Source organism: Dendropsophus ebraccatus, chromosome 2 (genome assembly GCF_027789765.1).
Source record: "Dendropsophus ebraccatus isolate aDenEbr1 chromosome 2, aDenEbr1.pat, whole genome shotgun sequence".
In the NCBI taxonomy this organism is placed as follows: domain Eukaryota; kingdom Metazoa; phylum Chordata; class Amphibia; order Anura; family Hylidae; genus Dendropsophus; species Dendropsophus ebraccatus.
Window position 1 is genome coordinate 185,417,632 of NC_091455.1, and position 16,608 is coordinate 185,434,239.

At 46.0% G+C, this 16,608-nt stretch overlaps 1 protein-coding gene across 1 annotated transcript in view; it reads right to left on the minus strand.

Annotated features, from left to right (window-relative positions):
* Window positions 1-9,794, minus strand: part of PAXIP1 (PAX interacting protein 1) — a 28,453-nt gene extending 18,659 nt beyond the window's left edge. The window contains exons 1-3 of the mRNA XM_069958879.1: window positions 9,447-9,794; window positions 3,114-3,248; window positions 253-296 (exon numbers count right to left, since the gene is read on the minus strand). Coding sequence (XP_069814980.1) covers window positions 253-296; window positions 3,114-3,248; window positions 9,447-9,527 — 260 coding nt within the window. The 5' untranslated portion in view covers window positions 9,528-9,794. The remainder of the gene's footprint in view (window positions 1-252; window positions 297-3,113; window positions 3,249-9,446) is intronic.
* Window positions 9,795-16,608: the final 6,814 nt, after the last annotated feature.

Consider the following 16,608-nt stretch of genomic DNA (forward strand, 5'->3'; position numbering starts at 1 on the left):
CTCCGCAATTGGCCTGTAACAATAGACCCCACCGGATGTCTCCAAAACACTGACAGTGGAGGGGAACAGAGGTCTTGAGATCTGGCAGAGGAGCAGGACAGGTAAGTATACATTACACAGCCCCGGCAGGAGGGCCAATTATCGATTTCTCCCAAACAATCCCCTTCAACTGTGAATGCAAGAAACAGCAAAAGAAAGTAAAACAAGTAAAATGGGAAAACTTTAAGCTTAAACTGGTAATTGAAAGGATACGGCAGTCGAGCTCCACAGCGAACAGATAATATGACCCAGGAGGGCTGTAAGATGGAGGGGGGAAAAAAAAAAGGTTAATTAGATTTTCTGCAAGACAAATAGTGGATCACACAAGTGATAAAGCAATCACAGCTACAAGAGGGGTATAACATGGAAGGCTTAAAGGGATACTCCAGCGGAAAAAAAAAGGTTTTCTTTCAAATTAAACTGGTTTCAGAAAGTAAAATTTGTAAATTACTTCTATTTAAAAATCTCCAGTCTTCCAGTAGTTATTAGCTTCTGTATGTCCTGCAGGAAGTGATGTATTCTTTTCAGTCTGACACAGAGCTCTCTGCTGCCACCTCTGTCCATGTCAGGAATTGTCCAAGGAAGGAGAGGTTTTCTATGGGGATTTGCTACTGCTCTGGAACATCCTTCCCTACGTCTACATAGTGCTGTTCCTACAGGAATTTTTTTTTTTCTTTTTAAATTAATTGTCAACAGAGTGTACCCATGGGGGGGGGGGGGTATGCAATCAGTGAGGACAGTATTAGTATGTGTAGAGACACACACCTTTGACAAGGCAAGGGTAATGTCAAGTTGGTTGTATTGTATTGTTTAAGACCAGCAATTCAGTCCAGATTTGGCCCGGGCAACCCTTTTCAAGGCAATGGACACAATAGCTGCATAGGTGTGTATGAAAAGTTCCCTACACCTGCACACATCCCATGTGATTCACCCCTTCCCTGGTATCTGCTCTCCTTTCACCAGTCTATATGAGCTTTCCTCAAAGGTTTCTCCCCCTCCTGTCGACTGTCTAAGGGTATGTTCACATCCAGTTTTTAGCCGTACGTCGGGCTACACGGCAGAAATCAGAGAAAAAAGGATGCTGCTGTGCCAGACATGCGGCCGACGGCTACATTGACTTTAATGAGCAGGACGGAGTCATTATGTGACTGTGCTCTGCTCATTTGCGGGACGTACACGGCTTTTGTGCAGGACTCAAAAGCGTGGTTGACTACGCTTTTGAGTCCTGCACAAAAGCAGTGTACGTCCCGCAAATGAGCAGAACACAGTCACATAATGACTCCGTCCTGCTCATTAAAGTCATTGTGGCCATCGGCCGCGAGTCAGCATCCTTTTTTCACTGATTTCTGCCGTGTAGCCCGACGTGCGGCTAAAAACGAGATGTGAACATACCCTAAGCTGGTGTATAAGCCCCTCTCTTTTACTTATAATCTTGCACGGTTATATTTTGAAGAAAAAAAAAAAAAAGGGCAGAGGTGTCTATAGCCTTAAATTTTTAGAAATATAAACACCAATCTGTAAAGGTGGTCATGGACATGAAAACGTCACGATGTGGAGTTAGCGTAGGGACCCGTGTGAACCAGGAGACCTGCACGTTGGTACACGGGGAGATGTGGCTTGATCACTTCATATTCCAACATCCTGAGGTTGTTTTTTTAAAATAGGCTTAGCAGCATTGGTATCAGCCATAGGTGTGATGTGCAGCCGCTCCTCTCTCTCAATGTCGGATTTTATATATATATATATATTGTTTTTCAGAACTGTTTGCATGTGTCACTGCCATACGCATTTGACTTGATTTTATGGCCTTTGTAAGGAAACTGCCATTTGTCCCTATGACTGCCTCTGTGGCAGCTTTCTATTATTGTGCAGGTCCCATTGAAATAAAATGTTGTACAATGCTGTCAAGTAATTTCATGATCCTGGCTACTGCAAATACTGCAAGAACACATTCCCCCCAGATAGCGCACAATGGGATAGATATAACAGAGCTTTGATATATTGTCTGGGAAATTAAACTGTCTGGAACTTGTTGTTACAGTAAAAGAGAACATAACATCAGAGTAAGCCAGAGGCAAGGTTCGCTGTGTGACGGCAACACAGGCGCAAGTCTGAACCCTAGGCGAGGGCATTTAGTTCTGTTCACATAATCCAAAAAGTTTCGTTGAGAAATATAATCACGTCGTACAAAAGTAACCGTACAGCGAATCCGCACATCACACAGTCAGAGGACATGTTACCCCAACCAGCACTGACTATACACAGCGGTGGCAGCATAAGCCATCGGGAGAAAGTGTCAGTGGTAACACACAGCCAGCCAACACCCTGCTGCAATAGTCTACATCACCTAAAGCGTTATTAAAAGCATTATCTAGGATTAGAAAAATCACAGCTACTTTCTTGCAAAAACAGTAATATACAATCCTAACTCACTGTAGCAAACCTTCAGAAGTTCCCAGACCAACACTGAACAGTCTAACCAGTGATTTCAGCCATTTTTCTGGCCAGAACCTTTAATCAGCCGTCAGCCACGCATCTAATATTACATGTAGAGATGCACGGCTGGTGGCAGATTATCTTTTGACATGTTGAAAGACAAGGATGAGTCGATAAATACTTGCTTATCTGCTGATCGCTGGCCCTCTTACACAGTGAGATACAGGATTCGGCAGATAACCTCACAGTGTATTACGGCATTTATATCTTTACACTAAGGGGAACATTTATTAAGTCCGGCGTTTTCTGCGCCGGACTTAAAAATGTTCCCGTGGCTCCGGCACTACAGAGATTTATGTAGAGGCGGACTGCCTCTACATAAATCCCTTGAGCTGGAGTAGGTTTTCTGCGTATCTTTAAAAGAAAACAATAATGAATCGTGCAGACTCTGAGTCCACGCCCCCCTGTTCCGCCCCCCTTCAACCCCCCTCCCCAGTGTCATTTTTCATTCAAAGCTCAAACAAACAATAAAAAACAAAACAAATACACAGTGCAATGATGTCCATAGCCTTTAATATTTTGACACAATACTTGAGAAGAAATAAAGTAGCTAAAAAACAAATGCCGATGTCATCTACCTTTACAATAGGAAGGTCAAAGACCTCTCGAGCTTCTCCAACTTCAGGATTGTCACCATCTTCTGCAATAATGTGTGTAGCTAAAGCGTTATAGGACACTTCTTTTGCTTTTCCAGCTTTCAGCAATTGTACAACCTATAAAATAAGATTTGAGAATAAAGCATTAGGGACCCGATGCTGAGTTATACTGTAACCAGCTTCCATAGATGGCCACATAGACTCATAATGGGGTTGTCCAGAAAAGGTGAAGAGATATCACTACATGTCAGAAAGCATGTGAGGGTACCATTACATTGCCCCATAATAACTGTAAACGAGCGCCGATCTGCAAGATCGGAGCTCGTTTACTGGGCCTATTACACGGCCCAATAATCGTTTAACAAGGGCTGCATGGACATACATTACCTATCCATGGTCCAGGGCACCTCTTGCGGTCTGCTTCTTTCCGAGTCCCGCGCTGCAGCTTCAGAGCGGCCTGTCTTGGCTAAGCAGCCTATCAGTTAAGACAGGCCGCGGGACACGGGGAGAAGCAGAGCGCAGGAGGAACCCTGGACCATGGATAGGTAATGTATGCACTTTGCAAATCGTCAGCCGCCAGCCACGCACCGCTATTACACGCAGCGGTGCCCGACAGTTATAGGTCCAAACCTATATCAACGATCAGCCGATGATCATTGTCATCGGCTGATCGTTGTGTTTATTACACGGAACGATAATCGGCCGGATAGGTAAATTATCATTCCATGTAATAGTAACCTAAGTGCTCGTTTCTCTCTGTCAATTCTACAGATCAGTGGGGGTTTCGGCACCCTGACTGATCAAAACTTTTGAGTCGTCTCATTTCAACCAGAGCAGTCCTTATATTAGAAAGATGGCCAATTATCTGAGTTACAGGCAGATGCCAGGCTTCTAATTTAAAGTGGTACAGTCGCTGATATGATGACAGTGGGCGTAACTTTAGCCACACAGATAAGCTGCAGTACCAAGTTGGAGAAGATGCACTCTGTGGCCATCATGGGATCATCAATGTAAAAATACTTGCAGTGAACACAGTAGATAGCAGGATTGTTGAGCTAGCGCAGGCATCCATCCCATTGACGGGAGCAGTGCTCAGGAAAGACAATGAACTGGAGAAATCCAACTGCCTCCATTCTTATGTATATCCCTGTATTTGTGCATATAGGGAGAACAGAAGGACCCTCATAAGGTAGAGCAGAGAACAGATACAAAGACAAGTCTTCGCTCTGGGGGAATCAATGGCTTAGATACACCAATGCACGTGCCTATACTTTGGTTCAATTTTGACTCATATGTCATAGTGCTCAGTCCTTGAGTGATATGGAGAAAGGAGGGAGAATTCTGCATGCTCTCCCTGCTCCGTTTCACATGATCGAGACACAGCATAATGTAAGTCTATGGAACCATCTTGCTCACATAGAGGCGTATAGCAGCAGCACGGATCACTCCCCACTCGCTCTCATGATCAGAGCGTGACCAAACAGAAGGAGTCCATGACGGACACAGATCAGGGAGAGAGAGAGCACGATGCATGCAAACTTCTCCCAGCTCTTTCTCCTATACACTTAGGCCCAGATTTATCAAAGAGTGTACAATTTATACTGGCGCAAACTGTCCACAGCAACCAATGACAGCTCAACTTTCAGCTCTAGTAAAATGAAAGGTGAGCTGTGATTGGCTGCTGTGGGCAATTTGCACCAGTGTAAATTTTACACCCCTTGATAAATCCCCCCCCCCCTTAGACGCCAACCAATCAAAACCTTGGACATGTCTGTGGCATGTCAGGAGAAAATGATCCTGTGCTCAGCACTGAAAAATTTGGAAGCCCCATAGACAATGGAGCAAATTCCGCTCATTTAAGAGGACATTTCATTTCTGCTATATGGTTCAGTAAAGGTGTCATTGCTTGGATTCGTCACTGATAGAGATAGGTGCTACTTAAAGGAGACCTGTTCCCCCCCCCCTTGCCGGGGTGACAGGCTCCCGACCCCCAGTTGGATCCCCTTATACGTACCTCATCCCGCCGAGTCCCACTGCCGGAGCCGGTCCCAGGACGGAGATATCCCAGTCAGAAGCCAGCGCGCGCTCTGGAGAGGGGTCCAGCGTCCGTAGAGAATGAATGGAGCCGTGCGCGCGCATCAGAGATGAGTCCGGCTCCATTTATTCTCTATGGACGCCAGACCTCTCTCCAGAGCACGCGTGCCAGCTTCTGACCGGGATATCTCCGTCCCGGGACCGGCTCCGGCAGTGGGACTCGGCGGGATGACGTACGTATAAGGGGATCTAACTAGGGGTCAGGAGCCTGTCACCCCGGCACGGGGGGTGACAGGTCCTCTTTAAGCATGCTCAAGACCGATCATTCGGCATCTGAATAGTGGTTGCTAACGAAGTTGGATGCTACTCTATGAAGTCTGGCAAAACATGGATACAGGTGAATGATTGGTTGAGCCTGCTCGAGTAGCACCCACGTCTAGTCACTGATGTTACCTGTGGATCTGTGCAGGTTAAATTCACAGTGATGCTGATTTTTAACCTCACAGTATTTCAGTTACTGTTCTGCACTGGATTTGTTGCATTCTCCCTACAGAGTTCACAGTGGAGGTGAAAATCTACAATAAAGCACATAGTTGTGGATCACCTACAGATACACAGTGGTCATGTGCGTTGACAACCAAAAAAGCATCAAGGAGGAGCAGTAGCTGATCACTTCATAGTAAGATCAGTGCAGGAGCAGTAGCAGCTCACTTCATAGTAAGATCAGTGCAGGAGCAGTAGTGGCTCACTTCATAGTAAGATCAGTGCAGGAGCAGGAGCTGCTCACTGCATATAAGATCAGTGCAGGAGCAGTAGCGGCTCACTTGGTTGTAAGATCAGGGCAGGAGCAGTAGTGGCTCACTTGGTTGTAAGATCAGGGCAGGAGCAGTAGCGGCTCACTTCATTGTAAGATCAGTGCAGGAGCAGTAGCGGCTCACTTCATAGTAAGATCAGTGCAGGAGCAGTAGCGGCTCACTTGGTTGTAAGATCAGGGCAGGAGCAGTAGCGGCTCACTTGGTTGTAAGATCAGTGCAGGAGCAGTAGTGGTTCACTTCATAGTAAGATCAGTGCAGGAGCAGCAGCGGCTCACTTCATAGTAAGATCAGTGCAGGAGCAGTAGCGGCTCACTTCATAGTAAGATCAGTGCAGGAGCAGTAGCGGCTCACTTGGTTGTAAGATCAGGGCAGGAGCAGTAGCGGCTCACTTCATAGTAAGATCAGTGCAGGAGCAGTAGCGGCTCACTTCATAGTAAGATCAGTGCAGGAGCAGTAGGGGCTCAGATTTGGGCAGCAGCGACTCACTTGGTAAGCTTACAACTTTTTCTATTTAACACAATGGTCTGTTTTAAACCACAGAGGAGAATTCTGCACCAATCTACATGCAATTTACAGTGGATTCGTAAAGCAAATCAGACCCACATGACGTTACACTAACACTACAGCTTACTGCACTCAGGTTGCTTTTTATGACTAAGGGCCCTATTACACGGGACAATTATCGTGCGAAAAATCGTTAGTTTGAACTTAACCATTAACTGCTCAGCCAATCGCGGCTGAGCAGCTGATGACACGGCAGAGGGGGCGCGGCATGAGGGACGGATAGAGCGGTTAGGCAGGCCTCCCGAAGACTACATCATTGTCCCAAGATGGCGGACCGGGGTCGACACGAATGCGGTAAGTATAATGCACCAACACTTCCGGGTCTAGCGTGGGTGGGGGGAAACATGGGGTGGGGGCCATTCACATACAAAACACATTACAAAGTTGTATAACTTTGTAATGTGTGTTATTTTGTGAATAAATGTTTAGCGCCGCACTACCCCTTTAACTTTAATTCTTTGAATTCCTTTAAACTTTATAAATTATTTGATTCAACGTTAAAATAAACTTTTCACACTGATAACACCATTTTCATCAATACATTCATACAAATCCTTTATCCATTGCTTAGAGGTCTAGGCTCCCCCCTGTACTATTTCTTCATTTGACTATTCGCGATTTAGGGACCTATTCCACCGGACGATTATCCTTCGCATAACGATAAACAATCGCTATTACGAAAGACCTGAAATCGTTCACCCATTTACATAGAAAGATAATCGTTACTTATGATCATTCTTGCGGTCGTCTTTTCGTCGCTATTGCGTTCGGCACTACTGCGAATGACTTCTTATTCAATGCGAACGATTTGCGAACGAGCAACGATAAAAATAGGTCCAGGTCTTATTAAACGATCAACGATTTCTCGTTCGGTCGTTAGTTGTTAACTGCTATTCAAACAAATAATTATCGTTCAGATTTGAACGATTTAACGATAATCTGAACGTCCAGTGGAATAGGGCCCTTAGGGTAATCACTGCCTTTTTTTACCTCAGCTCCAGAGGTAGCTGTGAGCTGCACCCACTTCTTTGATTGAAGCTGTAAGTAAGCTGACCATACACATAAACCAGCTGTACACTTTTTGTCTATGTTCACACGCTGTGAGAGACCAGCCGTTCCGTGACCCTGGCCGGGTCACAGAACGGCCGGTCTCTGCTCAAATAATCCCGGACGGTACTTAACTACCGGCCAGATGATCTTTCCGGCCGCAGCGTTCTGATGCGAGCGCATTAGCGCGCACCCGCATCAGAACCTCCCACAGTATGCAATGAAGCAAGCGGCCGATGGCAACAACGGCCGTACTTATACGTAGTGTGAACATAGACTTTGTCTGACGGGTATCTTAGGGTATTTTTACACGGAGCGATAATTCGCCCGATCGCACGATTCCGAATGAACTATGCGTTTAGACAGAACGATATATCGTACGGAAAAATCGTTTAAGCCTATCTCACACATAGCTTAAAGTGACTGTACCATCAGCCCCGAGCTGAAGCACTAGAGGCGGACCGACCCACCATTAGCGGGAGGAAACCCCAGCCCCTCTATGATAGGGTTTAATTGATTCTAATGGAGTCACGTCATGAAGGGGCTGGAGTTTCTTCCCACTGGGGGTGGGTCGGCCCGCCTCCAGTGCTTCTGCCTAGGCCTGGTGGTACAGTCACTTTAAAGGGACTGTACCATCAGGCCTGGGCTGAAGCACTGGAGGCGGGCTGACCCACCCCCAATGGGAGGAAACCCCCGTTCCTCTATGGTACAGCTCGATTGATTCTAATGGAGCAGTGTCATAGAGGGGCGGAGGTTTCCTCCCACTGGGGTGGGTCAGTCCGCCTCCAGTGCTTCAGCCCAGGCCTGATGGTACAGTCCCTTTAAATCGGTGAAAAACTGTTTACAGGGAACGATCTGCGATGATTTGAGAACTTGTTGAAAGATCAAAATGAACGACTTCTCGCTCGTCGCTTGATCGTTCACTGTGTTCACACTCGTGCAAATTCGAACGATAATCGTTCCGTGTAAAACCACCATTAGGCCAGTGTCTTTGCAGCACTGTAATGACACTTCTGCTAAGTTTCAATCACTTTCCCTTATAGGAGGCCAGGCAGGGAAAGAGTCCACTGCAGGGCTTCTCCGTAAATACTGTGCCCTGCCATGAGCATCACGTCATTGGGTTCCTTGGCTGAGCAGCTGCATGCATATCTTACATCACCAGGCACAAGTGTCAGCATGGTGTAAAGCACATCACCCCTGGACTCTGGAGAATCGGATACAAGTTCTGTGGAGTCAGGACACATTCTTTATAGAGGTGAGCGCGACTCGAGCATGCTGGAAATTATCTCAGCATTTGATTTCCGGTCGCTGGAGAAGTTGGATGCCGCCCTTGCCAGTCTCGACTCTATGCACTGTAGAGGAGGGACAATTCTAGAAAACTGATGTGTGGATGAGGCCGGAGAGCCACAGGTTGGGGGGCACTGCCCTATAGGCAGAACTACAACTCCCATCAGCCCCCACTGTAAGTTGTACTGGACTGCACCATCTGTTGTCCTCTGCAGGGAGGGTCAGTTACTTTATGGTGCTCATCATGTGACCCTTACAGGACGCCCATCATCCGCTGTCACCTCTGGGGACCAGCAGACTCCTCTCCATCAACTTCTACCTCACTATTTAGCAGGAAGTGCACGCCCTGCGTCATCCCCACTGGATCACTATATGGCAGGGACTAAACATCCCATAACGGGAGCAGTGAGCGGCACCGGAGACACTAAGCAGGCCCGCGAGTGAGTGCGGATGACGTGACCGCCATCGGGTCACAGATCAGCCGCCCGTACACCGTCACCCGCCCATCCAGAGCTCCGTATACAGGGATGAGGCAGTGCAGCCCCCTGGATGTCCGCGATCTCTCTACCTGAGGATCCAGATCCCCCACGGGGTAAAACTTCACATCCTTGAACATGTCCTCCGGAACTTTCAGCTCTGTGTCCGCCATGATGGCGGCGGCGTCTCCTCGGGCAGGTCTCCGCGGTGTAACGTGGATTACATTCCCCCTCACCGGTCACTTTCGGGCGGGAATCAATGAGGGGGTCAGGGGAAGGCTCCACACCGTCACCAAGATGCGGAGATCGCGCCGCGGCACCGACTATCAGTGGCGTAGGGGGGGAGCGCTCTGCCTGCAGCACATATATGGGCTGGCTATGGAGATGGAGCGGCTGGTTCACAGCCTATGTACCGGCACATTGTACGGAACACGCTTAGACTTAGGATAATTTCTGCGAGCGGTTGTACAATCGCTTTATAGTCAAATATAGTGTAGAGGATCCCCCTCCTTAGGTAGAGTTGGTACATTCCGAGGAAAGGGCGGGGCCTGGGCGGCTGTCCTATAAACAAAAAGCTGCGCGCGGGTAAGGCGCCTTTATAAGAGGTCACTGGCGCGCGATTACCTCACTCGGCTGCCGGTGGTGACGGGAGACGCGTTCGTGACGGGATTAGATGGGGCGGCTGATCGGCAGGGGGGTGTAGCAGGTTGGGGGGCGGTTTTAGAGCGAAAAGGATCTGCCGCTTTCTCGTCCTTTTGATTTTTTTTTTAAGTATTTCTCGCGTTGAATATCGCGGCCTTACTGTGTGACTACACAGGCGGAGAGCTCTGGCTGCAGCAGTAAAGTACTTCATTGTCGTAAAATTGGGTTTGTACTGTGAGCTGTTAGGTCTCGTTTTAATGAACATAGGGAACAATCAAAGTTAAGCTTTCATTTTCCAAAAGCTTGTTAAGAAATGAAAGCTGAGCTGTGATTGGTTGCTGGGGGCAGTTATTATTGGACAGTTCTGATAGCAGAGTTACTGTGTTATCACTTTAAGGGTACATTCACATGTACTGGATTTTGCAGTGAAATCTGCTGCAAGTCCATGTACTGTGAGCTTATATGGGGTTACATATGTGCAGTGGAGTTTTCATTCTGCTGTGGATATGTGACCCGGCCCCTTTAACCTCTTAAAGGGAACCAATCACGTAAAAAATGGCTATTAAAGGGAACCTGTCACCCTGCGTGTCGGGGTGACAGGCTCTCGACCCCCCGTTAAGAGCCCCCTATACTCACCTAATCCCGCCAGGTCCCGCTTCTGGAGGTGGTCGGCTGACGGAGTTCTCAGCCGCTGCAGCCTGGCGTGCGTGCTCCTCAGATGAGTCCAATGCTCATAGACAATGATTGAGCGCTGGACTCTCCTGTCATTCTCTATGAGTGTTGGACTCTGAGGAGCACGTGTGTCGGGCTTCGGGCGCCGATATCTCCATGACCCGACCATCTCCAAAAGCGGGACCCGGCAGGATCACGTGAGTATAGGGGGCTCTAACGGGGGGTCAGGAGCCTGTCACCCCGTCACCGGGGGTGACAGGTCCTCTTTAAGCTCAGGAAGTGTGCTGATAAATCATTCAGCACACTTCCCATACATATCCTTATCTCCTGTCCCTGCAAAGGAAAACCTATAATCTTACTTTTAAACATTGGTGTGCTGTATGGTAATCCACCCTAAGTAGTCATCTGGGTGGTGGGCTGTGGGCAGGTAGTCACGGTCCCCTGGGCGGTTCGGCGATGTAATCACACCCCTCTGGGCGGGAGGGGAGTGATTTAAATTCCAGTAAGGCTGTGACATCCTCCGGAGGTGTGCTGTAGCGTCCGGCGGCGCTGACGTTCTCATTACGCTGCACATGCGCAGTACATAAAGTCCCATTCTATGCTGTAGGTGTAATGTGTGTTGAGAACGTCGGTGAGCCGCCTGATGCTACAGCACGCCTCCGGAGGACGTCACAGCCTTACTGGAGTTTGAATCACGCCCCTCCTGCCCAGAGGGGCGTGATTACATCCCCGAACCACCCAGGGGACTGTGACTACCTGCCCACAGCCCACCACCCAGATGACTACTTAGGGTGGATTACCATACAGCGCGTCAATGTTTAAAAGTAAGATTATATGTTTTTTCCTTTGCAGGGATGGGAGATATAAGGATATGTATGGGAAGTGTGCTGAATGATTTATCAGAACACTTCCTGAGCTTAATACCATTTTTTACGTGATTGGTTCCTTTTAAGGATGGAGCCAACTTACGTTTTTGCGTTTTCATCTCCTTGTGTTTAAAAGGCCATAGCACTTGCATTTTTTCCCCTAGAAACCCACATGAGCCCTTATTTTTTGCGTCACTAGTTGTACTTTGCAAAGGCAGACTTAATTTTTGCATAAAATATGCTGCGAAACCAGAAAAAAATTATATGCGCGGTGAAATTTAAAAATAAACACTGTTTGACCTATGGAAAAACTGACATGTAATATGTTTCTCAAGTCGGTACAATTCAAACAATATGCAACTCTCATAACTTTTATATTTGATGGCTTTTAACCCCTTCTGGACTAGGCTAATTTTTGTTTATGCGTCTTCATTGTTTGTTCCTTGTGCCATAGCATTTGAATTTTTACACCTACAGACCCACATGAGCCCTTATTTTTTGTGTCACTAATTGTACTTTGCAATGAAAGGCTTATGTTTTGCATAAAATATGCTGCGAAACCAGAAAAAAATTATATGCACGGTGAAATTGAAAAAATCCTCACAATTCTTTTTCTTTGGGAGGGGCTTTGTTTTTAAGTGTGTCCTATGGAAAAACTGACTAATATATGTTCCTCAAGTCGTTATAATTACGATGATGTATAACTTTTATTTTATTTGATGGCTTATAAAAAAATTCAAACCATTGTTAACAAATATAAGTTCCTTAAAATCGCTCCATTCCCAGGCCTATAGCGCTTTTATCCTATGGTCTATGGGGCTGTGTGAGGTGTCATTATTTGCGCCATGATGTCTTCTCTCTATCGGTACCTTGACTTTTTGATCGCTTTTTATTACAGTTTTTCTGGATTTGATGCGACCAAAAATGTGCAATTTTGCACTCTGGGATATTATCTCCCTTACGCCGTTTACCATGCAAGATCAGGAATGTGATAAATTAATATTTTGGGCGATTATGCACACGGCGATACCAAATATGTTTGTTTAATTATTTTTATTTATAACGTGAAAAGGGGGTGAATTTTTTTACATTTATACTAAAAGCTCCCCTGGGCAGCATTGATTGGCTGATGGGGTTAAAGGGGCTGGGTCACATATCCGCAGAGTGAAAAACTCCACTGCGAATACGTAACTCTATAGAACGTCACAATACATGGATTTCCCATGGAATTTACTGCAAACTCGCAGTGTGAAATCCGCTGCAAATCCGGTACATGTGAAGGTACCCTTAGGCTGTGTTGACACATAGGGGGAGATTTATCAAAGGGTGTAAAATTTAGACTGGTGCAAACTGCCCACAGCAACCAATCACAGCTCAGCTTTAGGCAGTGCTGAAAGGAAAGCTGAGCTGTGATTGGTTGCTGTGGGCAGTTTGCACCAGTCTAAATTTTACACCCTTTGATAAATCTCCCCCATAGTATTTCCATCAGTATTTTGGCCATGACAAGGCAAGATTATGATAGAAAGACATGTACAGTTTCTTTGTTTTTAACACACTGGTTCGAACTCCCCCACTCCATGTTCGAACATAACCAAATAATGCAGCCTATTGTTTTTGCATTAAAATTTTCTTTTATTTTTCTAGAAGACAGAATTCTAAGAGGTATTCTGCTCAAAAATAACTTCATATGTTGCTGGCCATGGGGAGGATATAACGTAACAAGCATATTCTTATCTTTCCACGCTCCCCACTGTCCCCTGACATCATATTTGGGTTCCCGGCTGAACAATCTCGTCTCCACTTCCTGAATGGACTCGTCTGGGGGTGACATCACTGGCTTCCGTTATGTTATAATTATGGGCAGCATTATATGAAAGGTTATTTCTGAGCGAAATACCACTTTAAAGGGGTTATCTGATCTAGGCACACTAGCTTTGCAGTAAACGTCCCTTGTTTATTGACAGTGATCCATTACATTAGTGTGTAGAACAACAGCTTTAGTTTATACACTATGGGGGCTGTACAAAATAATTGTCAGGTCTATTTTGAATGGCTTCTGTTCGGTGCCACGGACATTCTTACAGGTTTCCCGCTGCTGACATGTTGCATCATGCCATGTGGAGAAACAGTCCAGGACAGGCAAAGTCCATGCTTGTCATTAATTTTATGGTAGATTGAAAGGCACCATTACAAAGTAGACCTAGTCCTGAAAAAAAAGCAAGCCCTCACATGACCCTGTAGATGGAAAAATAAGAATTATAGCTCTTAGAAGAAGAGGGGGGAACAATAAAAATGGAAATTGGCACAGTCCTTAACCACTTCCCCCAATATGACGTCCAGGGACGTCATGAAAAGCAGTGCCATAACGCATCATGAAATCCCTGGACGTCATGCTCATCCTGCCTCCGTCCACTGTCCCTAGATGAGATCCGGCGGCGGGACGAGGCTGTCTCACACAGCCTCCTCAAGCCGCCACTGCTCGAAGAGGAGCTGTGCTCCCCCCCGGCCGTTAACCCCATAGACGCCGTGGTTATTGCGACCACAGCGTCTATGGGGAAATCTGCTGCTTCCTGACGATCAGGCAGCGGGAGGAGGATGCTGCACATTGCCTCCCCTCGCCGCCGCTGCTGTCGGCCTCCTCCAGGCCCCCTCCTCATCTCCCCTTGTTCTGGTCCTTGTGCCGCCCCCCTCCTGGAGCCGTGCAATCGATCGGGCGGTGGGAGGAGGCTGCGGCGCATTGCCTCCTCCCGCCGCCGCTGCTTTCAGCCTCCTCCCCTCTCCTGTCTCCCTCTGCGGCCCCCTCCTCACCTCCCCTTGCTCCGGTCCCTGTGTCGCCCACCTCCGGAGCTGTGCGATCGATCGGGTGGCGAGAGGAGGCTGCGGCACATTGCCTCCTCCTGCCGCCGCTGCTCTCAGCCTCCTCCTGTCTCCCTCCCCCTCCTGTATCCCTCAGCGGCCCCCTCCTCACCTCCCCTTGCTTCCGTCCCTCCCCTCGCTCCAGTCCCTGTTCGTTTGAATGACCTGTCAATGTGTAACATTGACAGGTCATTCACTATATAATGCATTACAGCATATGTGCTGTAATGCATTATATACCTGTAAAAGTGGAGAGAAAAAAAACACATAAATACATAAAGAAAAAAATAATTCAAATAAATAATTAAATAAATAATTAAATAAAAACATAAATAAATACATAAATATACACATTCCCCTTCCCCCTTTACAAATGATCCCCTATAAATACGATACATATATTTGGTATCGCCGCGTCCATAATGACCCCATCTATTAACCCGTTACATTAATTATACCGCCTAATCAATGACATTAAAAAAATATATAAAAAACTAACCGAATTGACAATTTTTTGTTAATCCCGCCCCCTAAAAAATATAGAAAAAAGTTATGAATATGACAGATGTACCCAAAAGGTGTACCACTAAATACGTGAGCTTATGCCGCAAAAAAAAAATCCCTTATATAACTTCATTAGCAAAAAAATTTAAATATTGCATCTCTTACAATATGCAAGGCATAAACAGTATTTATAATATAAATGCCATAAACTATAACAAAAGCTATATAACATTGATATCGCTGTAATCGCACCAACCTGACGAATAATGATACCATGTCATATGTGACGTATAGTAAACGGCGTAGAAAAAAATGCTCAAAAACTGCTGCTAAATTGTCTTTTTTATTCATACCACCTCATAAAAATTTAAATAAATATTCATCAGGGTGTCAGATGTCTCTCCCAATGGTACCAATGGAAACATCAACTTGTCTTACACAAATATGTTTGCACCGCAAGGCCTCTGTGACATGGTATAATGGCCAAAATAACCCTGAAATGAAAAAAGGCCCCAAAATTCACCAGGTCTCTGTCATGTCTGCGGCCTGTGGTTGAGTCAGGTGACGGACTGTGGCCACATATGGGGGATTTCTAGAAACATTGGAACATGGGGAATAAATATTGAGTTCCGTTTCTCAGTTAGTATTTGCTGTGTTAGAGGAAAAATGGATTAAAATGGAATATCTGCCAAAAAAAAAAATGAAAATTTTAAATTTCCCCTCCAACTTGCTTAAATTTTTGCGAAACATCTAAAGGGTTAATAAACTTATGAAATATTACTTTGAATACTTTGAGGGGTGCAGTTTTTACAGTGGAGGAATTTATGGGGGTAACTAACATACAGGCCCCACAAATCCACTTCAGAACTGAACTGGTACCTAATAAAATCAGAATTAGAAGTTTTCCTAAAAATTTAAAAAATCGCTGCCAAATTTCAAAGCCCTCTAACATCCTAACAAGTAAAAGGACGTTCACCAAATGACGTCACCATAAAGCAGACATGTTGTAGATGTTGTAATAATAATTAGTTATTGTGATATGACAATTTTTCTCAGAAAAAGAAAATTTTGAATATGAAGAAATATAAATTTTTCAAATTTTTGCCCAAATGTGTTTTTTTTTACAAAAAACTACTGAGTGTATCATCAAAAGTATACCACTAACATATAGAGGAATATGTCACGAATAAACAATCTCATAATAACCGTGATAGTTAAAAGCATCGCAGAGTTATCACTACATAGAGACAGGTCAGATTTGAAAAATAGGCCCTGGTCATTAAGGCCAAAACAGGCTGCGGAGGCAAGGGGTCAAAGAAGCAGTTCACAAAAAATTACTATTGACCCCCCCCCCCCGTTAGGCGCTGGCACGTATACTCACCACAGCTTAGCGGTGTCCAGCGGCGCCATTCAAATCCGGCACCCACTCACTTCAGCCTCTGCTGTGACTCTTCTGTCTCCTGTGATTGAATGCCGGAACTCACGCGCTTCAATGCATTCTCTATGGAAGCGCGTGACTTCCAGCGTTCAATCACAGGACACAGAAGAGGAGTTACAGCAGAGGGTAAAGTGAGCGCGCCGGATTTGAATGACACCGCAGGACCAGAATGAAGCCGTGCCGTGGGACACAATCAGCTGTGGTGAATATACGTGCCAGTGCCTACTTGGGGGGGGGGGCAATCATTTTTTGGGGTAAAATTTTTATAATTTAATA